Source organism: Macaca mulatta, chromosome 16 (assembly GCF_049350105.2).
Source record: "Macaca mulatta isolate MMU2019108-1 chromosome 16, T2T-MMU8v2.0, whole genome shotgun sequence".
Classification (NCBI taxonomy): domain Eukaryota; kingdom Metazoa; phylum Chordata; class Mammalia; order Primates; family Cercopithecidae; genus Macaca; species Macaca mulatta.
The window spans coordinates 67,496,302-67,520,063 of record NC_133421.1 but is presented as its reverse complement, the minus strand read 5'-3'; the positions used below and the strand labels follow the sequence as shown (position 1 = coordinate 67,520,063).

General features: G+C 43.1%; 2 protein-coding genes across 90 annotated transcripts in view; one reads left to right on the top strand and one right to left on the bottom strand.

Moving 5' to 3' along the window:
* Positions 1-23,762, bottom strand: part of NBR1 (NBR1 autophagy cargo receptor) — a 55,122-nt gene that overhangs the window by 29,599 nt on the left and 1,761 nt on the right. For 10 of the 50 annotated variants that reach the window (XR_013406859.1, XM_077971831.1, XM_001097043.3 and 7 more), the window contains exons 1-5: positions 11,050-11,150; positions 6,137-6,247; positions 3,996-4,058; positions 1,965-1,983; positions 529-551 (exon numbers count right to left, since the gene is read on the bottom strand). Coding sequence is in view for 31 of the 50 variants with exons in the window: in XM_077971831.1 (XP_077827957.1) it covers positions 529-551; positions 1,965-1,983; positions 3,996-4,058; positions 6,137-6,238 (207 nt within the window). In the remaining 19 variants the exon portion in view is untranslated. Of the gene's footprint in view, positions 1-528; positions 552-1,944; positions 1,984-3,943; positions 4,059-6,136; positions 6,248-6,810; positions 6,932-10,229; positions 11,151-11,409; positions 12,447-13,011; positions 13,139-13,497; positions 13,530-18,824; positions 18,928-19,715; positions 19,735-21,412; positions 21,505-23,762 lie in introns of those variants that run through there. The other 40 variants (XM_002800493.4, XM_077971853.1, XM_077971873.1 and 37 more) reach the window with 26 other exon arrangements.
* The window catches only part of BRCA1 (BRCA1 DNA repair associated), a 100,326-nt gene continuing 89,055 nt past the window's right edge, over positions 12,492-23,762 (top strand). For 17 of the 40 annotated variants that reach the window (XM_077969258.1, XM_077969254.1, XM_077969246.1 and 14 more), the window contains exon 1: positions 12,492-12,579. The gene's annotated coding sequence lies outside the window, so the exon portion shown is untranslated. Of the gene's footprint in view, positions 12,674-23,762 lie in introns of all 40 variants that reach the window. The other 23 variants (XM_077969249.1, XM_077969224.1, XM_077969268.1 and 20 more) reach the window with 2 other exon arrangements.

The window sequence follows — 23,762 nt, the reverse complement described above, 5'->3', positions numbered from 1 at the left end:
AAGACCAGTAAAGAGATGGGACTATAACTGAGAAGGACCTTTTTATTATGAATTGCCTTTTGCTGAGTGTCTCCCTCATCAGTCTCCCTAAAAATAGGTTTCATGGTGTTTATACTTATTAGTCTCTGCCCATAACTAATGGAATTCAGGTTTGAGTTTCAGTCAATAAATATTTTAGGCCAGGCGCAGTGGCTCATACCTATAATCCCAGCACTTGGGAGGCCAAGGCTGGCAGATTGCTTTAGCCCAAGAGTTCTAGATCAGCCTGGGAAACATGGCAAAACCCTGTCTCTACAAAAAATATAAAAAGTTAGCCGGGCGTGGTGACATGTGTCTGCAGTTCCAGCTATTCAGGAGGCTGAGGAGGAAGGGTCACTTAAGCCTGGGAGGTGGAGGTTGCAGCAACCCCAGATTGTGCCACTGCACACCAGCCTGGATGACACAGCATAACCTCGTCTCAAAAACAAAAAAACAAACCCACAATAATATTTTTTACATTATTTGAATATGAGACTAAATACTCATTACCTTAAGCGCTTCTTCATATTCTCCTAAAAGGACAAAAAATATACAACATGATATTTCTTCACACACCCCAAAAGATTCTATTATTTTTAAATTATTTTTACTTCGTACACATCCATTCATTCATTCAAGAACCAAAAATTCTATAAGAGTATAGCCAATCCTAAAGATGAACTGTACAACATGAGGAACATATTATAGTTAAATAATCGTATATTCATGATTTTTGCTAAATAAGTAGATTATGGCTGGTTTCTGGGGAGGGCTCAGGGCACCACAGGGCCACTATAATGAGATGATGGATATGTTAATTTGCTTCACTATAGTAACCACTGCCACGTAACATTGTGGTCAACCACATGTATGATGGTGATCCCATAAGACTATAATGACACATTTTTACTGTACCTTTTCTATGTTTAGATATGCAAATACCATTGTGTTCCAACTGTTTATAGTATTCAGTACAGTAACATGCTCTGCAGGTTTGCAGCCTAGGAGCAATAGGTTACACCGTATCTCCTAGGTGTGTAGTAGGCTATACCATCTAGGTTTGTGTAAGTATACTCTGTGATGTCCATATAATGACAAAATCACCTAATTGATGCATTTCTCAGTATATATCCCTGTCATTAAGTGATGCATTACTGTATATGTATTTCATAACATCATGTTGCACACCTTCAATATATACAATAAAATTTTTTTAAACATACAGCCAATCCTGACATTAAAGAATTCTTAGCTTATTGTTTATGAACAGCAACTATCTTTTGCTGACAAACTCTCTTCTTCTTGCAAACAGAATCTACTGTAGATCAGTTCTTCCCCTTAAATCCCTCTTTCATCACTACTGGGAGTCTTCCAGTTACAAAATCTCAAGCCAGGTCCCTCACGTTTAGGCACTGTGATGCTCAGGACTCAAGAGAGTTCAGTGTTAATACTATCATTTCACCTGATTAAAATAAGATTTTAGGGGCTATCCTGGGAAACTAATTTTCAACTATAACATGGTTCCTATGGGAAAATGCACTCCAAGCTCTGAACATCTGATAAATAAACTTTTGGAATACCACTTGTTTGTAAGTTCATATTAACATATATACAAAGTCAGAAACAAATGCAATACCATGGGAATACTTATATGTATTGAACTGGGAGGCATATTAATTTCAGAGGACTGGCATCTTAAATATGTGAACCTCCCGTTAAAGCTGTCCTTAGGGTCCATTCAAAGGCATCATCCTATACACAAAAAACTGCTATACAATAAAATCCCCTATGTAACTAATGTCCACCAGTGCAATGTCAATTTATAGTATACCAAATTCCAAACTCTAAAATTAATACTGCAATAAGGTTTGAGTACAAATAGAAATGCCTCAATGAGCAGATTAAGGCTTTTAAATAAGGCTGAACAGACTCTCTCAGGGACTCACCTTGACTGTTGATGGATACCTACAAAAGGAAAAAAAACAACAGTGAATTATAAGTGTCTCATCAATTGAGCATTTCTGTTACTAGGACCAGCCCCATAGGACAGACAAAAACTCAGGCCAAGCCTTCAGCTTTTCCGTATCACTTGCTAGTCATGAATAATACTTAAGAAATTTTAAGGCTGGGCGCGGTGGCTCACGCCTGTGATCCTAGCACTTTGGGAGGCCGAGGTGGGCGGATCATGAGGTCAGGAGATCGAGACCATCCTGGCTAACACGGTGAAACCCCGTCTCTACTAAAAATACAAAAAATTAGCTGGGCGTGGTGGTGGGCACCTGTAGTACCAGCTACTTGGTAGGCTGAGGCAGGAGAATGGCGTGAACCCAAGAGTTGGAGCTTGCAGTGAGCCAAGATAGCACCACTGCACTCCAGCGTGGGCGACAGAGCGAGACTCCGTCTCAAAAAAAAATAAAGAAATGTTATTGCTTATCTTCTGTGCCCTCCTTTATTTCAGATACATTAAGAGGCAGTGCAATATAACGGTTAGGAGCTTGAGTTCTACAGCCAGAGGGTATGGACTGAACCACTACTTTACTACTTCCAAGTTTTTGTGCGTTTGGACAAGTTATTTTCACCTCTGTGCCTCAGTTTCCTCATGGGTAAAACAGTGATGATAATAATGTACTCAATACATGGTATTGTTGCTAGTCTGCCACACTGTAACCACTCAATAAAGCTTAGCCATTAGCCTGGGCAATGAAGTGAGACCCCATCTCTCCAAAGAATTAAAAAATTTTGCCGGATGCAGAGGCATGTCCTAGGTACCCAGAAGGCTGAGATGGGAGGATTCCTTGAACCCAGGAGCTCTAGGTTGCAATGAGCTATGATCATGCCAATGCACTCCAGCCTGGGCAATAGAGTGAGACTCTGTCTCTTTAAAAAAAAAAAAAAAAGCTTAGTCATTATATTTGTATTATTATAAACTAAGTGGTAGCTTATGCTATATGTGAACTTAAGGTCACTATATAATTTTAAAAGTTATCTTGGCCAGGTGTGGTAACTCACGACTGTAATGCCAGCACTTTGGGAGGCCAAGACGGGCCAATGGCTTGAGCCCAGGAGATCAAGACCAGCTTGGCCAACATGGTGAAATCCCGTCTCTACTAAAAATACAAAAATTAGCCAGGCGTGGTGGTATAAACCTGTAATCCCAGCTACTCAGGAGGCTGAGACAGAAGAATCACTTGAACCCAGGAACTGGAGGTTGCAGAGAGCTAAGATCGCACCACTGCACTCCAGCCTAGGCGACGGAGTGAGGCTCTGTCTCAGGAAAAAAAAAAAAAAAAAGTTATCTCAGGCCAGGCATGGTGTCTCACACCTATAATCCCAGCACTTTGGGAGGCTGAGGTGGAAGGACTGCTTGAGTCCAGGAGTTCAAGACTGGCCTCAGCAACATAGTGAGACCCCATTTCCTTTTTTTTTTTTTTTTAAAGTGAAAGTTATCTCAGATATTCTTCAATGTTACTTCTCCATTTCTCAATTCCATCTCAGATGCTGCAAGTCTTCTTAGAATATTCAATTATCAAATATATTTAAACCACCACACAAATGAGCTAAACACTATTTTGAATTATTAAAGCCCATATCACTGGAGAAATAAGATTGCTATTCTTTTTTTTTTTTTTTTTTTTTTTTTTTTGAGACTGAGTCTGGCTCTGTCGACCAGGCTGGAGTGGTGCAGTGGCCGGATCTCAGCTCACTGCAAGCTCCGCCTCCCGGGTTCACACCATTCTCCTGCCTCAGCCTCCCGAGTAGCTGGGACTACAGGCGCGCCACCTCGCCCGGCTAGTTTTTTGTATTTTTTAGTAGAGACGGGGTTTCACCATGTTCACCAGGATGGTCTCGATCTCCTGACCTCGTGATCCACCTGTCTCGGCCTCCCAAAGTGCTGGGATTACAGGCTTGAGCCACCGCGCCCGGCCATAAGATTGCTATTCTGAACACCTAGCAATAAGTACCATAATATACTTTACCTCTTCATTTTCCTCATCCAGGTATTTTATTTGAATAGTATTCAGATCAAATGAAACTTTTACCTACAAAAGAAATACACATTTAAAGGCAGGTTATAATATATGCAGAAGTCAAAGGATGAGCTGGGCATATTTCATTACATATTAAATATTTTATACAGTTAAAAAAATCCACAAAATCAAAAGACAAACAACAAACAACCATAACAACCCATAACAAAGGGTTAGTATCTGCGACACACCCAGAACATCAGCAAAACTGCTAATGATACAATTAACAACCCAGGTAAAAATATACATAAAATTCAGAGAAGAGGAGATCAGAACACCTAACAAGCACATCAGAAGACTTTCAAACTTTCTGGTGGTCAGAACAATGCAAATTGAAGCAATGAGATGACATCTCATCAGAATAGCAAATTGTGTGTGTGTGTGTTTGTGTGTGTGTCTGTTTGTGTGTCTGTGTGTGTGTGTGTGTTTTGAGGGGGGAGTGGGGTAGGGAACAGCAAACGTTTTTTAAAGTCATAACATCCAGTGTTGTCAAAAATTCAGGACATTGTCATGTATTTCTGTGTGCTGCTACGATTGTTCTGCAAAGCATTTGGCAGAATCTATTAAAATTCCAAATAAAAGGCTTTGTGACCCATTAATCTCACATTTGTAACAGGACAGAGTTTATCCTGTAGAACAGTGTATAAGTTATGTGTATAGATGGATACCTCCTGAAGTTTCATGATAAGAGGGAAAAAAACAAAAAGCATCTTTTGGTTTGTTTTTTTTTTTTTTGAGACGGGTCTCACTCTGTGGCTCAGACTGGAGTGCAGTGGCTCGATCTTGGCTCACCGCAGCCTCAACCTCCAGCACTCAAGCAATTCGTCCACCTCAGCCTCCAGAGTAGCTGGGACCACAGGGGCCTGCTACCACGCCCAGCTAATTTTTGTATTTTTTAAATAGAGATGGGGTTTTACCATGTCGCCCAGTCTGGTCTCAAACTCTTGAGCTCAAGTGGTCCACCCGCCAGGGCCTCCCAAAGTGCTGGGATTCCAGGCATGAGCCACTGTGCCCGGCCAAATAATGTTTATAATATGATCCTAGTATGTTATCTGCATGAACATGGAAAATGTAAAGTACATACAGGGCTGTTAATATTGGTTACCCAAAAGAGGTGGGAGTAACAGATGAGGGGAGGGAGAGTGGAGGGCTACTAACTGCTTGAGATGGTTTCTCTTCTTAAAATGGGCATGTATTATACTTTTACACTTAAAATTTACAATAAAGAAAAAAGGCAAGCTCTCAGCTCATTTAACTACTAGGAAAAGAAAGATAACTGTGATTTTCACATCTTTTCACAAACAAGATCTAACTTCTTTCTGAATCCAATTTTTTTTTTTTTTTTGAGATGGGTCTCACTGTCACTGTTAGGATTCAGGTATTTGCTGGAAGGCAGACAACTACTTTAGATCATCTTTCAAGATCTACCATTTCTTTCCCTTTTTAGTTACCATCAGATATATAACCAGGTAAACGTAGAGTTTTACCAAAGGGAAAAACTCTTTCAGTAGAGAAACACATCAACACAGGAAGTAAAACATTCACCACTGCAAACTGAACAAAAACAGAAGAGTACAAAGGGCAAACCAACAGGAGGAAAAGCCTTAGCAAAAAAACAGAACAGATGAACTGCTGTCTAAGCAGGTATGAAAGTTTTTCCTGCTCAACTTTGAGATACTCAACCTCTGACCCAGCAATAAAAACAATCGATAGGTTCTTGCAAAACACAAGTTATATCCTCACTCACGCAAGAGAACATTTCCTTGGGACCTGGTTGGGGTGGAGCCCACAGCAATTCATTCCTCATACTGTTTCTAAAATTAAAAGGTTTTCTAAATCCTATCTCACTAAAAACAATTTTACCTTCCCTTTCTAAAATGTTCAAAAGGAAACTTATTTGTTGGTTCCCTTTATTGGGGCACATCTCATATATGAATACTGAACTCCTATCAAAAGCAATTTTCCAAAAGGCCCAGAAATGGTAACTATGACAGACTTTACAGCTATGAAACAACACTACTAAAAATAGCTACCTTTGGAAAAAATAACCACGCTTAAACCAAGGAGAAACAAAATAAAGTAACACTCACCATAGCCTCAATATCAGCCCAAGTTGTATTTTCTGGATCAGAAACCAGAAAGCTTTGAATTTCATTTTTAAAAGTCACATTTAGAGTAACCTGTGGTTCCATGCTGTGGGGCTAGGGTTGAGAAGGTTGGTAGGAAAGAGAGAAAAACACATTAGAAAAGGTTCTATAAGTTGCATTAAAAGTTCACTCAGCAAAACTTGTGAGGACCCAATATGGGCTGGGCTTAGGAGACATAGGACAAAAGAAACACTGTCCCTGCTCTTATCGAACTTACCATCACTGTTAAATAGAATTGTTTCAGGAAAGAGAGATAGGCTAAAACCATGCCATAAAGACTTGTACTTAAGTCACAAAAATTATTCTTGAAGCTATCAGGAACTTCCACATTAGAAACAGAAGTATGCTGAAAGTATTTAAATTTTGACCAAATTCCCAGAAATCCTCTAGCATTTGTAAAATCCTTAAATATTTTATGGTACTTTATGATGACTGGTTAATTAAACAAATCCTTACTAGTAGCAGGACATACCAACATGGATAAGAGAGATAAGGTCTCTGTCCTCAGGGAACTTGTATTCTTGTATGACTTGAGAGTGACATTCTACATTTTTCTTGCAGAAGGAGGGTTGTCATAACTTGAGAACCTAGGTTTTCTTTCAGTTTTAAGAACTTACAGGCCGGTCGGGCGCGGTGGCTCAAGCCTGTAATCCCAGCACTTTGGGAGGCCAAGACGGGCGGATCACGAGGTCAGGAGATCGAGACCATCCTGGCTAACACGGTGAAACCCCGTCTCTACTAAAAAAAAATACAAAAAAACTAGCTGGGCGAGGTGGCGGGCGCCTGTAGTCCCAGCTACTCGGGAGGCTGAGGCAGGAGAATGGTCTAAACCCGGGAGGCGGAGCTTGCAGTGAGCTGAGATCCGGCCACTGCACTCCAGCCTGGGCGACAGAGCGAGACCCTGTCTCAAAAAAAAAAAAAAAAAAAAGGAACTTACAGGCCAAAACACTAGCCAAGAAACTACACAGAGGTAGCATTCAACGCCCTCCATCCAAGTTACTATGTTTTTTTTACAATCTACTGATTTTTTTAATTAATTAATTATTTATTTCTGAGACAGAGTCTTGCTCTGTTGCCCAGGCTGGAGTGCAGTGGCGAGATCTCAGCTCACTGCAACCTCCACCTCCTGGGTTCACGCCATTCTCCTGCCTCAGCCTCCCAAGTAGCTGGGACTACAGGTGCCTGCCACCACGTCTGATTTTTTTTTTTTTTTTTGTCTTCTTAGTAGAGACGGGGTTTCACTGTGTTAGGCAGGATGGTCTCGATCTCTTGACCTCATGATCCACCCGCCTCGGCCTTCCAAAGTGCTAGGATTACAGGCATGAGCCACCGTGCCTGGCCTTGTACTAATTTTTTAAGTGGGGGATTTCAAACATATATAAAAGTGGAAAGTAATAAACACTTAGTTAAACCAATAATCAACTCAAGGCTATCCTCATTTGACATATACCCCTGCATTCCCCACTTCTGCCCCAACAAGTAACTGACAGTAGTCAACTAATGTTTTAACCAAACTATAATAATCTAATTATTTTATATTATTGTATTTATCTATTTTGAGATGGAGTCTCGCTCTGTCGCCCAGGCTCAAGTGCAGTGGCACGAACTGCAACCTCTGCCTTCTGGGTTCAAGCGATTCTCTCACCTCAGCCTTCCGAGTAGCTAGGACTACAGGCGCCTGCCACCACGCCCGGCTAATTTTTTTGTATTTTTAGTAGAGATGGGGTTTCACCATGTTAGCCAGGATGGTCTCAATCTCCTGACCTCATGATCCGCCTGCCTTGGCCTCCCAAAGTGCTGTGATTACAGGCGTGAGCCACCATGCTTGGCCTATTATTTTTAATATATAGACATATTTTTGAGACAGAGTCTCATTCTGTTACCCAGGCTGGAATACAGTGGCATGATCTCGCCTCACTGCAACCTCTGCTTCCCTTTGTTCAAGCGATTCTCCTGCCTCAGCCTCTGGAGTAGCTGGGACTGTTACAGGCACGTGCCACCACGCCCAGCTAATTTTTGTACTTTTAGTAGAGAAGGGGTTTCACCATGTTGGCCAGGCTGGTCTCGAACTCCTGGCCCACCTCAGCCTCCCAAAGTGCTGGGATTACAGGCATGAGCCACCGCACCCAGACTATTTTTTAAAGTATTTTTATGGGAAAATTTAAATCTATACAAAAGTAGAGAGAATATAATGAATCCCTATGGACCTATGAACTAGCTTCTTCCACAATTATCAACTCAGGACCAATTTGCTGTAACCAAAGGTTTACAGCAATACTGTTTCCCTACTAGATTATTTTGAAAGACATCCATCCTTTTGCCCATTAATAATTGAGTATGTACCTCTAAAAGATAAGAAGTTTTTAAAAAACAGTGTAGATATCATTATAATGTCTAACAAGTTAACAATTCCTTAATCGAATTTCTATTCTGATCATTATGTTTTTAATTAAGGATTTTGTTTACTGATAAATGGTTACGTTTAATTGGTTTTTATGACTTTATGAAAAAATAGCTTAGGTTGAGAGAAACAAGATTAAGTCCCAGGGATTTACAGTGTGGTCTGTGGGGCCAGGGCCAGAGGCTGGGAGGGAGGCGGAGGAGCATACAAACTGGGAAGACTTAGTTTGCAGACATAGTTCTGGCCCATTACTAGACATAAAACTGTGAGCAGGTCAATTTACCTTTGAGCTTCAGTTCTTTAATCTATAACAGGTCTAATATGTCTGCTCTGCCTATCTCACAGTGTTACCATAAGGATCAAATTAAAAATGTGTACACAAGTTCTTTCAAAATGTCATTCAAATATAAAAAATATTATAATGAAGGTCAGGCACAGTGGCTCATGTCTGTAATCCCAGCACTTTGGGAAGCAGAGGCAGGCAGATCGTTTGAGTCCAGCAGTTTGAGACCAGCCTAGCCAACATAGTGAAACCTCATCTCTACAAAAATACAAAAATTAGCTGTGTGTAGTGGCGCAGGTCTGTAATCCCAGCTACTCAGGAGGCTGAGGCAGGAGAATTGCTTGAACCTGGGAGGCAAGATTGCAGTGAGCCAAGCTCATGTCACTGCACTTCCGCCTGGGTGATAGAGCTAGACTCTGTCTCAAAAATAAAATAAAATAAAAAACTGGCTAGGTGTGGTGGCTGATGCTGGTGATCCTAGCACTTAGGGAGGCTGAGGCAGAAGGATCATGAGCCTAGGAGTTCCAAGACCAGCCTGGGCAACAAAGCCAGACTCCATCTCCTTAAAAAAATTAAGTTCAATTAAACATTCTAAAAGATAATAAACCAGTCTTTAGAACCATAAACCTGTAGTGTTTTCCACAATGTAACGCACTGCCCGGTAAAACACTCCAATTAAGACTGTCATTTAAAGGACCCTGAACTCTGTCAAGATCAGGCACTTTTTTGAAACCCTAAGACAATTATCCCCCAATTTTCTCCATTCTTTGTTTCTACCAAGAACCAAGTTCACCAGCAAAATAATACTAGTCTCTTAACAACAATCCTGCTGACATCTAGTATTCATTCATACGACATGTAATTATTGGGGTCTTTAAAATTTGAACAGAACCTTTGTCAATTCCCCAAGACCTTAGGCAAAAAATCAGGGAAACGAAGTAACTCTGTCTGCCAGAAGTGGATATTCTGAAACATCACTTTCCAGCTTCAAGAAACACACTTCCCTGCTTGTGAAGGAAATGAATCTTCCTCTCTTTTTCTCAAATTACACAATTGGAAATCAATTTAGATACTCTGGAGCTCCTCCAGCTAGTGGGCCAACTAAGAGAAAACAGGAAGTCAGAGATTCTAGCTTAGCTGGATCATATCCAGGTCTTCATAAGGAACTCTCTTTCGCTGACATGTAAAAAAATTCTTTCAGCAAGAGCGTTAATCTTGAACGTGTGTAAACACCAAAGCTATGGTTAACCCTATCTCACCCTTAGGTCTAAAGCCAGTATAGTCAGATAGCTGGGTCCTAGGCCTTCAGCTTTCATAACTGGCATTATTGTAAGTCCACGCCACTGACTCACCTTTGCTTGGCACGAGTTAACTTTTCCTCCACGTCGATTTTTTTTTCACCCTCAACAAAATCCCTTTAATGAAACAGACCTGGCAACCTGAGCTTTGATTTCTGTCTCCACCAGAGGTCTGTACAAGCCAAGTTATCCAAGCTTTAAAATGTGTGATTTGAGGCTGGGAGTGGTGGCTCATGCCTGTAATACCAGCACTTTGGAAGGCCGAGGCAGGAGGATCGCTTGAGCTCAGGAGTTCACGACCAGCCTGGGCTGGTCTTTCTCTGAGAAAGCAAGACTCTGTCTCAAAAAAAAAAAAAAAAAAAAAAAGTGTGCTCTAAAAGCTGGGTGTTTGACAAAAAGGAAAAACAGTGCCTTTCCAAAACCGAAGGTCCCTAACCAAGGAGATCTCTTTAAGGTCTCGAAAAAAGGAGGATGGAATGAAAAGGATGTGTAAGTAGTGTCATTTTTTAACTTGCAGAGTTCATCCTAGTCTTCCAGCTATCGTTTCATAGCACTCAATGTTCCCAAGACAGTGTCACCACCCCGACTTTCTCTCGTTTTCTTTGCCCAGGCCCTCATTCCACTGGGGAGTCGCGGCCTTCCATAGGTAGAAGCCGATGTTCTGAACCACGGACTCTCCAACTCTCCGGCGCTTTTCGCCCACTCGGTCCCTCTGAACACGAAGGGCTCTCTCATCCTGTCACTAAAAACATTAACTGTCCCGAGACACGGAAAAAGTCGCCCCTCTTCTTTGCAGGATTCCTCCCTTGAACTTCCCCAAACCCTCTCAGTGTGACGTGACCCCACCCCTAAGTAACCTCAGCCGCTTCCTTACCAGCTTCCCGCCCCCGGGGGGCGCCTGCCGTAGGCCAAGGCAAGGACCGTCCGCTGCCAGCTCTGCCGCTATCCCTGTGGGGTGAATCTAACATGGCGGATAAAGACAGTAACTAGTCCCCTGTTTCGCCGAGTTTTCGCCAAGATGATTGGCTCTTACCACTTGTCCCTCAAAACGACCACCCCATCGATTGGTGGAGATTGCGTCGACGGGGCGGGGCAGAAGAAACCTGAAGCCGCACAACAATAACAAACATTGGGGCCGAGGGGCGGAACTACGAGTGCGCAGACGTGAGCCAGAGCGGATTTCCCCTTCCCTAGGCAAATTCGGCGCCTACTGCGTCCCCCGCAGGTCACTGACCTTACAGGACGACTTGCCCAAGACTCGTGGGGCTGGATGGGAATTGTAGTCTTTCTAGGAGTTGTCGGTATCTCTTTGGCCTAGTCTCTGCTCTCAAGATACGAAAACATAACAACACTCCAATCCACAACTGTTGACATGTATAAGCGCGCGGAGGTCTCCAATCTATCCACTGGATTTCCGTGAGAATTGTGCCCGCTTCGGTATTGGATGTTCCTCTCCATAAGACTACAGTTTCCAAGGAACAGCGTGGCGAAGGCCTTTCATTCCGCAACGCATGCTAGAAATAGTAGTTCTTTCCCTCCACCCCCAACAATCCTTTTATTTACCTAAACTGGAGACCTCCATTAGGGCGGAAAGAGTGGGGGAATGGGACCTCTTCCTACGACTGCTTTGAACACTATCTTACACTCATATTCAGGCCTCGGGTAGCGATTCTGATCTTTGTACAGCGATTACTGTGACGTAATAAGTCGCAACTGGAAGCGTAAAGGCGAGAGGGCGGGCGCTTTATGGCAAACTCAGGTAAAATTCTTCCTCTTCCGTCTCTTTCTTTTTACGTCACCCGGGGCAGACTGGGTGGCCAATCCAGAGCCCCGAGAGACGATAGGCTCTTTCTGTCCCGCCCTTCCTCTGTGTCTTGATTTCCTATTCTGAGAGGCTGTTGCTCAGCGGTTTCCGTGGCAACGGTAAAGCGTGGGAATTACAGGTAAATTAAAACTGTGGAACCCCTTTCCTCGCTGCCGCCAAGGTGCTCGGTCCTTCCGAGGAAGTTAAGGCCGCGTTGGGGTGAGGCCCTCACCTCTTCCGGCAACTAGCACCCCGTCTGGCGGCCCCAGCCCCACACTCGCCCGCGCCATGGCCTACGTCTCCGAGCTCGCTTGCATCTACTCTGCCTTCATTCTGCCCGACGATGAGGTGACCGTCACGGAGAGTAAGATCAATGCCCTCATTTAAGCAGCCGGTGTAAATGTTGAACATTTTTGGCCTGGCTTGTTTGCAAAGCCCCTGGCCAACGTCAACACTGGGAGCCTCATCTGCAATGTAGGAAAAACAAAAACGTGACTGAGCGGCGTGAGCTCGCTGAGACTTTCTGGACGGGGGACAGGCCGTGGGGTTTCTCAGATAACTGGGCCCCTGGGCTCAGGAGGCCTGCACCCTCTGCTCTGGGTAAAGGTAGAAGAGCCCCGGAAAAGGGACAGGGGCCCAAGAGATGCTCCGGGGGACAGGCGGGGGAGAGTGAACTTCCGAAGCAGGCAGATGGGTATTCTTTAGGCGGGGTGGGGGGCGCGGAACCTGAGAGGCGTAAGGAGTTGTGAACCCCCTGGGGAAGGGGGCAATTTGTAGGTCGCGAGGGAAGCACTAAGGATCAGGTAGGGGGCACCGTGTGTCCGAGGGGGAATCCTCGGGATAGGAACTGAAATGTGCCTTGAGGGGGACACCATGTGTATAAGAACATCAGCTGGTTGCCGGGGACGGTGCCTCATGCCTGTAATCCCAGCACTTTGAGAGGCCAAGGCGGACGGATCACGAGGTCAGGAGTTCGAGACCAGCCTGACCAACATGGTGAAACCCCGTCTCTACTAAAAATACAAAAATTACCCGGGCGTGGTGGTGCGCGCCAGCTACTCAGGAGGCTGAGGCAGGAGAATCGCTTGAACCAGGGAAGCGGAGGTTGCGGTGAGCCTAGATCGCGCCATTGCACTCCAGCCTCGGCGACAGAACAACACTGTCTCAAAAACAAACAAACAAACACCGGCTAGTATTTATGAGAGGATGGGCCCTTGCGGAAGAAGAGGTGCTAGGAATATGTCTGGGACGGGGAGGAGACAGGATTTTGTGGGAGGGAGAACTTAAGAACTGGATCCATTTGCACTATTGAGGGAATAGCCAACAGGGAAGTAGAGGAGCGTCAGTAGTAACAGATGCTGCCGGCAGGGATGTGCTTGAGGAGGATCCTGAGATGAGAGCAGGTCACTGGGAAGGGTTAGGGGCGGGGAGGTGTTGATTGGTGTTGGTTTCAGTTTTATGCATGAGAAAGAAAACAGCCAGAAGCATTGGAGAAAGCTAAGGCAAACCACCACTTACCCGGTCAGTCACTCCCCTGTAGCTTTCTCTTTCTTGGAGAAAGGAAAAGACCCAAAGAGTTAGAAGCGATATGTGAAAAAATACAGAGTTTATGTTGTCTAATTACAAAAAGCAACTTCTAGAACCTTTAAAAATAAAGGATTTTGTATTCGAAACCTTCCAAATCTTAAATTTATTTTATTTTATTTATTTTTGAGACGGAGTTTCTCACTTGTTGCCCAGGCTGGAGTGTAATGGCGTGATTTGGGCTCGCCGCAACCTCTGACTCGTGGGTTCAAGCGATTCTCCTGCCTTAGCCTCCCAAGTAGCTGGGATTGCAGGCATGCACCACCATGCCTGGCTCGTGTTTTTGTATTTTTAGTAGAAACGAGGGTTCTCCATGTTGGTCAGGCTGGTCTTGAACTCCCGACCTCAGGTCATCCGCCCATCTCGGCCTCCCAAAGTGCTGTGATTACAGGCGTGAGCCACCACGCCCAGCCCTATTTACCTTATTTTAAAATGATAAAATGAAGTTGTCATTTTATAAACCTTTTAAAAAGATACATGTTTTTCTAATGTGTTAAAGTTCATTGGAACAGAAAGAAATAGATTTACCTGCTGTTCGCATTTAAGAAGTACAAAATGTCCTTAATGCAGAAAATCTTAGAGTGTCCAATCTGGTAAGTCACCACAAGAGGGTATTAATTTGAGATTCCTATAGATTATCTCCTATGCAAATGAACAGAATTGACCTTACATAGTAGGGAGGAAAAGTCATGTCTAGTAAGATTAGGCTATTGTAATTGCTGATTTTCTTAACTGAAGAACTTTAAAAATGTAGAAAATGACTCCTTGCTCTCCATCCACTCTTCCTCTCCCACTCCTCTCCTCTTCAAAACAAATCCTGTGGTCTGGGAAAGACAGGGACCCTGTCTTGATTGGTTGTGCACTGGGGCAGAAATCTAGTTTAGATTAACTGGCATTTTGGTTTTCTTCTAGCTCTAAAACCAGCTTCATCACTTGAAGTGGCAAAATAAATCATGAATGAGGCCGTGGGCAGTGGCTCATGCCTGTAATCCCAGCACTTTGGGAGGCCGAGGTGGGAGAATCATGAAGTCGGGAGATCGAGACCATCCTAGCCAACATGGTGAAACCCCTTCTCTGCTAAAAATAGAAAAATCAGCTGGGTGTAGCCGCGCATGCCTGTAATCCCAGCTACTCATGAGGCTGAGGCAGGAGAATCACTTGAACCGGGAGGCAGATGTTGCAGTGAGCCAATATCGTACCACTGAACTCTAGCCTGGCGACAGAGCCAAACTCCATCTCAAAAATAAAAATAAATAATAAATAATCGGCCGGGTGCGGTGGCCCATGCCTGTAATCCCAGGACTTTGGGAGGCCAAGGTGGGCAGATCACAAGGTCAGGAGATGGAGACCATCCTGGCTAACGTGGTGAAACCCCGTCTCTACTAAAAATACAAAAAATTAGCCGGGCATCGTGGCGGGCGCCTGTAGTCCCAGCTACTCGGGAGGCTGAGGCAGGAGAATGGCATAAACCTGGAGGTGGAGCGTGCAGTGAGCCAAGATCTCAGAACTGCACTCCAGCCTGCCACTCCAGCCTGAGCGACAGAGTGAGACTCTGTATCAAAAAAAAAAAAAAAAAAAAAAAAGGCCGGGCGCGGTGGCTCAAGCCTGTAATCCCAGCACTTTGGGAGGCGGAGACGGGCGGATCACGAGGTCAGGAGATCGAGAGCATCCTGGCTAACCCGGTGAAACCCCGTCTCTACTAAAAAATACAAAAAAACTAGCCAGGCGTGGTGGCGGGCGCCTGTAGTCCCAGTTACTCGGGAGGCTGAGGCAGGAGAATGGCGTAAACCCGGGAGGCGGAGCTTGCAGTGAGCCAAGATCCGGCCACTGCACTCCAGCCTGAGCAACAGAGTAGGACTCCGTCTCAAAAACAAAAACAAAAACAAAAAAAAAACAAACAAAAAACCATGGATGATTGGTGTCGTTTAGGGGATAAGTCTTTGAAAGAACCTTCCTCTGAAACTGGCTCTGTACATTTAAATAAGAATACTGCAAGTCATCAAAGCCTTTAGCAAGTCTGACTCTTGGAGTGAGCTTTTGTTTTTCTTGGTCTATAAAAGGAAAAGGGGACTATACTATTCACATTTTGCTTTTGAATTGAGGTATAATTTACATACAATGAAATGCAGAGGTTTTTTTATACAGGATCTCTGGTGCTATCACAGCTCACTGCAGCCTCAACCTCGCCAGGCTCAAACGATTCTCCCACCCTAGCCCTCCAGAGTAGCAGGGACTACAGGTGTGCACCACCATGCCCAACTAATTTTTGTATTTTTTTTTTTGTAGAGATAGGGTTTTGCCATGTTGGTCACGCTGGTCTCAAACTCCTGACCTCAAATGATCTACCCACCTTGGCCTCTCAAAGTGCTGGGATTACAGGTGTGAGCCTCTGCACCCAGCCATGGTCTGAAAATCTTGATTGAAATACCTTTTCATTTCCAGACAGCGCTATTTAAAATTACAACACCCTCAAGACACACTTTATCCTCCATTCCTGCTGCTTCTCCATAACATTTATGACTAGCTGACATTCTAATCCATCCTTTATTTCGAGTACCACAGAACGTAAACTCCAGGATGGCAGCAGAGATTTTTGTTTTGTTTATGTACATCTGTATCTTCAGTAGTTAGAACAGTACTTGGGACCTAGTTGCCACTCAATAAACATTTGTTGAATACATTAAATAATAAACTAAACTACATTAGTTCTTCGATTAATTTTTAAAAATATGGTCATTAGTAGTGAGTAACATTCAAAAAATAAGTTGAAAATGTGTACCTATTGCCTGTTACCCACAATAAAAAAGGGTAAATTCAAGGAAATTTTCTTTTGTGCTTTATGAAAATTGTTTTTCATATTTGGAGCCATGTCAATCAGATTAAGGAAAATGCAAGTTTTGTTTTCAGAGAGATAACAAGATTTATAAATAACCATCCTCTCCCTTGCCCTTCAACATTTAGCTAAACAAAAATAAGAGGAAAACAAGATTTATAATTTATCAATTTATTGAAAATCAGAGCCAGAGAAGCAGGAAATGACATTGTAGGAAAAAACTGCTTTTGAAAAAGCACAAAACTGCCGGGCGCAGTGGCTCAAGCCTGTAATCCCAGCACTTTGGGAGGCCGAGACGGGCGGATCACGAGGTCAGGAGATCGAGACCATCCTGGCTAACACGGTGAAACCCCGTCTCTACTAAAAAATACAAAAAACTAGCCGGGCGCAGTGGCGGGCGCCTGTAGTCCCAACTACTCGGGAGGCTGAGGCAGGAGAATGGCGTGAACCCAGGAGGCGGAGCTTGCAGTGAGCTGAGATCCGGCCACTGCACTCCAGCCTGGGCGGCAGAGCAAGACTCCGTCTCAAAAAAAAAAAAAAGAAAAAGCACAAAACTTACTCATGACAGAGTGATCAAAAAAATCCTCAATAGTGTGGCATTTAGATCCCTTTCTCTTTACATTTCCATGGAACAGAGTCATAAAAATAGGATGTTCTTTCTCATTCTGGCAAATTAAACCATCAATTAAAAACTCAGATACATAAAAATTAAAGATGTAAGAATGAAAGTTAATGCTAAATTTTTATTTTCAGTCAGCTATTGTATGTTTTCTAGTTTTTCATTGCTTTTTTCCTGTTTTCTGTTAGATTACTTTTTTTTTTTTTTTAGACGGAGTTTAGCTCTTGTTGCCCAGTCTGGAGTACAGTGGCGCCATCTTGGTTCACTGCAACCTCTGCTTCCCAGATTCTAGTGCTTCTCCTACCTCAGCCTCCTGAGTAGCAGGGATTACCGGGGCATGCTACCATGCCTGCCTAATTTTGTATTCTTAGTAGAGATACGGTTTCACCATGTTGGTCAGGCTGGTCTCGAACTCCTGACCTCATGATTCGCCCGCCAAGGCCTCCCAAAGTGCTGGGATTACAGATGTGAGCCACTACACCTGGCCTAGATTAATTTTTAATGGTTTTTTAGACTCATATGTATGGAAAGCTCTAGGATGGGGATCATATTTCACTTCCTTTTAATACAGTACCCAGTATAGCACAATTTGCAGTTATGTCTTAATATGTGATTCCTGATCATGACTGGAAACAGTGTTATTTGTGGTAGCTATAGGGTAAGTAAGGATTTCATCCTCCTTTAGGTTTCTTGAACTAAAATTCCTTCTGCTGGCCTCTAAGTCAGTATTGGCAGTTGTTTCCGATAATTGGTAGTTCTCTGTAACTTTTTACCTATGACTATAACATTTTTGACTTTCAGAAGAATTTGCTAAAATGTGTACACCAGTGGGTTGTTGTTTTTCAACCTAAACCTAGCTGCTTTTTCCAGTCACTTATCCGTATTGGAAGCTCAAAATGCAAATATACAGTAGGCCTAAAATATTGCCTGGTTTGAAAAGTGCTTAAAATATTTGAATCATTTTTATAGTAAACATTTACTCTCATCAGGACCTAGAAGAGGAACATTTTAATTTTTTTCGTATTCCCTTTTCACAGTCTTCCTTGAGCATTCATTACCTTTTTACATATTGGAGTTTTCATCTGTTCAAAGTTTGTGTTTACAGTGTGTTTATATAGTTTAGATTATAATTACCATACTGAAATATAATTATTTCAGAATTGAGTCAGTGGTGAGAATGAAAGCCATCTGGTATGATAACTGAATCCAATTTTCCTTTTACGGAGAATTTCTTTGAAATGTAGCTTATCTCAGAAATAGGGATTTAGTAACAAATCAGTTTTCTTTGTCAAGGTTGTTTCTCTTTTTTTTTTTTTTTTTGAGACGGAGTCTTGCTCTGTCACCCAGGCTAGAGTGCAGTGGCGTGATCTCGGCTCACTGCAAGCTCCGCCTCCCGGGTTCACACCATTCTCCTGCCTCAGCTTCCCGGGTAGCTGGGACTACAGGTGCCCGCCACGCCCGGCTAATTTTTTGTATTTTTTTTTTTGAGACGGAGTCTCGCTCTGTCGCCTGGGCTGGAGTGCAGTGGTGCGATCTCGGCTTGGCTCACTGCAAGCTCTGCCTGCCGGGTTCACGCCATTCTCCTGCCTCAGCCTCCCGAGTAGCTGGGACTACAGGTTCCCGCCACCACGCCCGGCTAATTTTTTGTATTTTTTTTAGTAGATACAGGGTTTCACCGTGTTAGCCAGGATGGTCTCAATCTCCTGACCTCGTGATCCGCCCGCCTCGGCCTCCCAAAGTGCTGGGATTACAGGCGTGAGCCACCGCGCCCGGCCATTTTTTGTATTTTTAATATAGATGGGGTTTCACCGTGTTTGCCAGGATGGTCTCGATCACTTAAGCCTGGGAGGTGGAGGTTGCAGCAATCCCAGATTGTGCCACTGCACGCCAGCCTGGATGACAGAGCATAACCCTGTTTAAAAAAAAAAAAAAAACCCATAATATTAAATTATTTGAAAATGAGATTAAATAATCATTACTTTAAGTGCTTCTTCATATTCTCCTAAAAGGACAAAAAATATACACCATGATAGTTCTTCACACACCCCAAAAGATTCTATTATTTTTAAATTATTTTTATTTTGTACACATCCATTCATTCAAGAATCTATAAGATTAAGTGTAGCCAATTCTAAAGATGGACTGTATAACATGAGGAATGTATTATAGTTAATCATATATTTATGATTTTTGCTAAATGAGTAGATTATGGCTGGTTTCTGGGGAGGGCTCAGGGCACCACAGGGCCACTATAATGAGATGATGGATATGTTAATTTGCTTCACTATAGTAACCACTGCCACGTAACATTGTGATCAACCACGTGTATGATGGTGATCCCGTAAGATTATAATGTCCATTTTTACTGTACCTACTGTACAAATGCAACACTGTGGGAATACTTTTATGTCTTGAACTGGGAGGCATATTAATCTCAGAGGACTGGCATGTTAAATATGAAAACCTCCCAATAAAGCTGTCCTTAGGGTCCATTCAAAGGCATCATCCTATACACAAAAAACTGCTATACAATAAAATCCCCTATGTAACTAATGTCCATCAGTGCAATGTTAATTTGTAGTATACCAAATTCCAAACTCTAAAATTAATACTGCAATAAGGTTTGAGTACAAATAGAAATGCCTCAACAAGCAGATTAAGGCTTTTAAATAAGCTGAACAGACTCTCTCAGGGACTCACCTTGACTGTTGATGGATACCTATAAAAGGAAAAAAAACAACAGTGAATTATATGTGTCTCATCAATTGAGCATTTCTGTTACTAGGACCAGCCCCATAGGACAGACAAAAACTCAGGCCAAGCCTTCAGCTTTTCTGTATCACTTGATAGTCATGAATAATACTTAAGAAATGTTATTGCTTATCTACTGTGCCCTCCTTTATTTCAGATACATTAAGAGGCAGTGCAATATAACAGTTAGGAGCTTGAGTTCTATAGCTAGAGGGTATGGACTGAACCCTGACTTTACTACTTCCAAGTTTTTATGCGTTTAGGCAAGTTATTTCACCTCTCTGTGCCTCAGTTTCCTCATGAGTAAAATAGTGATGATAATAATGTACTCAATAGATGGCATTGTTGCTAGTCTGCCACACTGTAACCACTCAATAAAGCTTAGTCATTAACCTGGGCAACAAAGTGAGACCCCATCTCTCCAAAGAATTAAAAAATTTTGCCAGATGCAGAGGCATGTCCTAGCTACCCATAAGGCTGAGATGGGAGGATTCCTTGAACCCAGGAGCTCTAGGTTGCAGTGAGCTATGATCATTCCAATGCACTCCAGCCTGGGTGACAGAGTAAGACCGTGTCTCTTTAAAAAAAAAAAAAAAAAAAAAAAGCCTTAGCTATTATATTTGTATTATTATAAACTGAATGGCTTGCACTATATGTGAACTTAAGGTCACTACATAATTTTTTTTTTTTTTTTTCTGAGACGGAGTCTCGCTTCGTCGCCCAGGCTGGAGTGCAGTGGCGCAATCTCGGCTCACTGCAAGCTCTGCCTCCCAGGTTCATGCCATTCTCCTGCAGCAGCCTCCCCAGTAGCTGGGACTACAGGCGCTCACCACCACACCCGGCTAATATTTTGTATTTTTAGTAGAGACGGGGTTTCACCATGTTAGCCAGGATGGTCTCGATCTCCTGACCTCATGATCCGCCCGCCTCGGCCTCCCAAAGTGCTGGGATTACAGGCATGAGCCACCACGCCTGGCCACTACATAATTTTAAAAGTTATCTTGGCCAGGTGTGGTAGCTCACGCCTGTAATCCCAGCACTTTGGGAGGTCGAGGCGGGCCGACTGCTTGGGCCCAGGAGTTTGAGACCTGCTTGGCCAACATGGTGAAATCCCATCTCTACTAAAAATACAAAAATTAGCCAGGCGTGGTGGTATAAACTTGTAATCCCAGCTACTCGGGAGGCTGAGACAGAAGAATCACTTGAACCCAGGAACTGGAGGTTGTAGTGAGCAGAGATTGCACCACTGCACTCCAGCCTAGGCGACGGAGTGAGGCTCCATCTCAAAAAAAAAAAAAAAAAAAAAAAAAGTTATCTCAGGCCAGGCATGGTGTCTCACACCTGTAATATTACCCAGCACCTTGGGAGGCTGAGGTGGGAGGACTGCTTAGGCCCAGGAGTTCTAGACTGGCCTCAGCAACATAGTGAGACCCCATTTCCTTTTTTTTTTTTTTTAAAGTGAAAGTTATCTCTGAGCTATTCTTCAATGTTGCTTCTCCGTTTCTCAACTCTATCTCAGATGCTGCAAGTCTTCTTAGAATATTCAATTATCAAATATATTTAAACCACCACACAAATGAGCTAAACACTATTTTGAATTATTAAAGCCCATATCACTGGAGAAATAAGATTGCTATTCTGAACACCTAGCAATAAGTACCATAATATACTTTACCTCTTCATTTTCCTCATCCAGGTATTTTATTTGAATAGTATCCAGATCAAATGAAACTTTTACCTACAAAAGAAATACACATTTAAAGGCAGGTTATAATGTATGCAGAAGTCAAAAGATGAGCTGTGCACATTTCATTACATATTAAATATTTTATACAGTTAAAAAAATCCACAAAATCAAAAGACAAACAACAAACAACCGTAACAACCCATAACAAAGGGTTAGTATCTGCGACACACCCAGAGCATCAGCAAAACTGCTAATGATACAATTAACAACTCAGGTAAAAATATACATAAAATTCAGAGAAGAGGAAATCAAAACACCTAACAAGCACATCAGAAGATTTTCAAACTTTCTGGTGGTCAGAACAATGCAAACTGAAGCAATGAGATGCCATCTCATCTGAACAGCAAATTTTGTGTGTGTGTGCGCGTGTGGGAGCACAAAAAATGGGAAGACTTGGGTTCCAGACACAGCTCTGGCCCATTACTAGACATAAAACTGTGAGCAGGTCAGTTCACCTTTAAGATTCAGTTTTTAGCCGGGCGCGGTGGCTCAAGCCTGTAATCCCAGCACTTTGGGAGGCCGAGGCGGGCGGATCATGAGGTCAGGAGATCGAGACCATCCTGGCTAACATGGTGAAACCCCGTCTCTACTAAAAATACAAAAAATTAGCCGGGCGCGGTGGCGGGCGCCTGTAGTCCCAGCTACTCGGGAGGCTGAGGCAGGAGAATGGCGTAAACCCGGGAGGCGGAGCTTGCAGTGAGCTGAGATCCGGCCACTGCACTCCAGCCTGGGTGACAGAGCAAGACTCCGTCTCAAAAAAAAAAAAAAAAAAAAAAAAAAAAAAAAAAAAAAAAAAAAGATTCAGTTTTTAATCTTTAATCTATAAAAGAGGTCTAATATGTCTGCTCTGCCTGTCTCACAGTGTTACCATAAGGATCAAATTAAAAATGTATATGCAAGTTCTTTCAAAATGTCACTCAAATATAAAAAATATAATAAAGGTCAGGCACAGTGGCTCATGTCTGTAATCCCAGCACTTTGGGAAGCAAAGGCTGGCAGATAGCTTGAGTCCAGGAGTTCCATACCAGCCGAACCAACATGGTGAAACTTCGTCTGTACCAAAAATACAAAAATTAGCTGCATGTAGTGGTACAGGCCTGTAATCTCAGCTACTCAGGAGGCTGAGGCAGGAGAATTGCTTGAACCTCGGAGGCAAGGTTGCAGTGAGCCAAGATCATGCCTGTGCACTCCCGCCTGGGTGATATAGCGAGACTCTGTCTCAAAAATAAAATAAAAAATTGGCCCGGTATGGTGGCTCATGACTGTAATCCTAGCACTTTGGGAGGCTGAGGCGGAAGGATCATGAGCCTAGGAGTTCAAGACCAGCAACCCCATCTCCTTAAAAAAATTAAGTTAAATTAAACATTTTTTAAAATAATAAACCAGTCTTTAGAACCATAAACCTGTACTGTTTTCGACAATATAATGCACTGCCCTGTCAAACACTCCAATTAAGACTGTTATTTTAAGGATCCTGAACTCTGTGAAGATCACGCACTTTTTTGAAACCCTAAGACAATTATCCCCCAATTTTCTCCATTCTTTGTTTCTACCTAGAACCAAGTGCACCACAAAAATACTACTACTCTCTTAATAACAATCCTGCTGACATCTACTATTCATTCATATGAAATGTAATTATTGGGGTCCTTAAAATTTGGGCAGAATCTTTGTCAATTCCCCAGGACCTCAGGCAAAAAATCAGGGAAATGAAGTGACTGACTTAGTCTGCCAAAAGCAGATGTTCAGAAATACCACTTTCCAACTTCAAGAAACACACTTCCTGCCAGGCGCGGTGGCTCACGCCTATAATGCCAGAATTTTGGGAGGCCGAGGCGGGTAGATCATGAGGTCAGAAGATAGAGGCCATCCTAGCTAACACGGTGAAACCCCCGTCTCTACTAAAACCACAAAAAAATTAGCTGGGCGGGGTGGCGGGCGCCTGTAGTCCCAGCTACTCAGGAGGCTGAGGAGGCAGGAGAACGGCGTGAACCCGGGAGGCGGATCTTGCAGTGAGCCGATATCGCGTCACTGCACTCCAGCCTGGGGGACAGAGGGAGACTCCGTCTCAAAAAAAAAAAAAAGAAAAGAAAAAAAAAAAACACACTTCCCTACTTGTGAAGGAAATTAATCTTCGCATCTTTTTCTCAAATTACACAATTGGAAATTAATTTAAATACTCTGGAGCTCCTCCAGCTGGTGGGCCAACTAAGAGAAAACAGGAAGTGGGAGATTATAGCTTTGGCTGA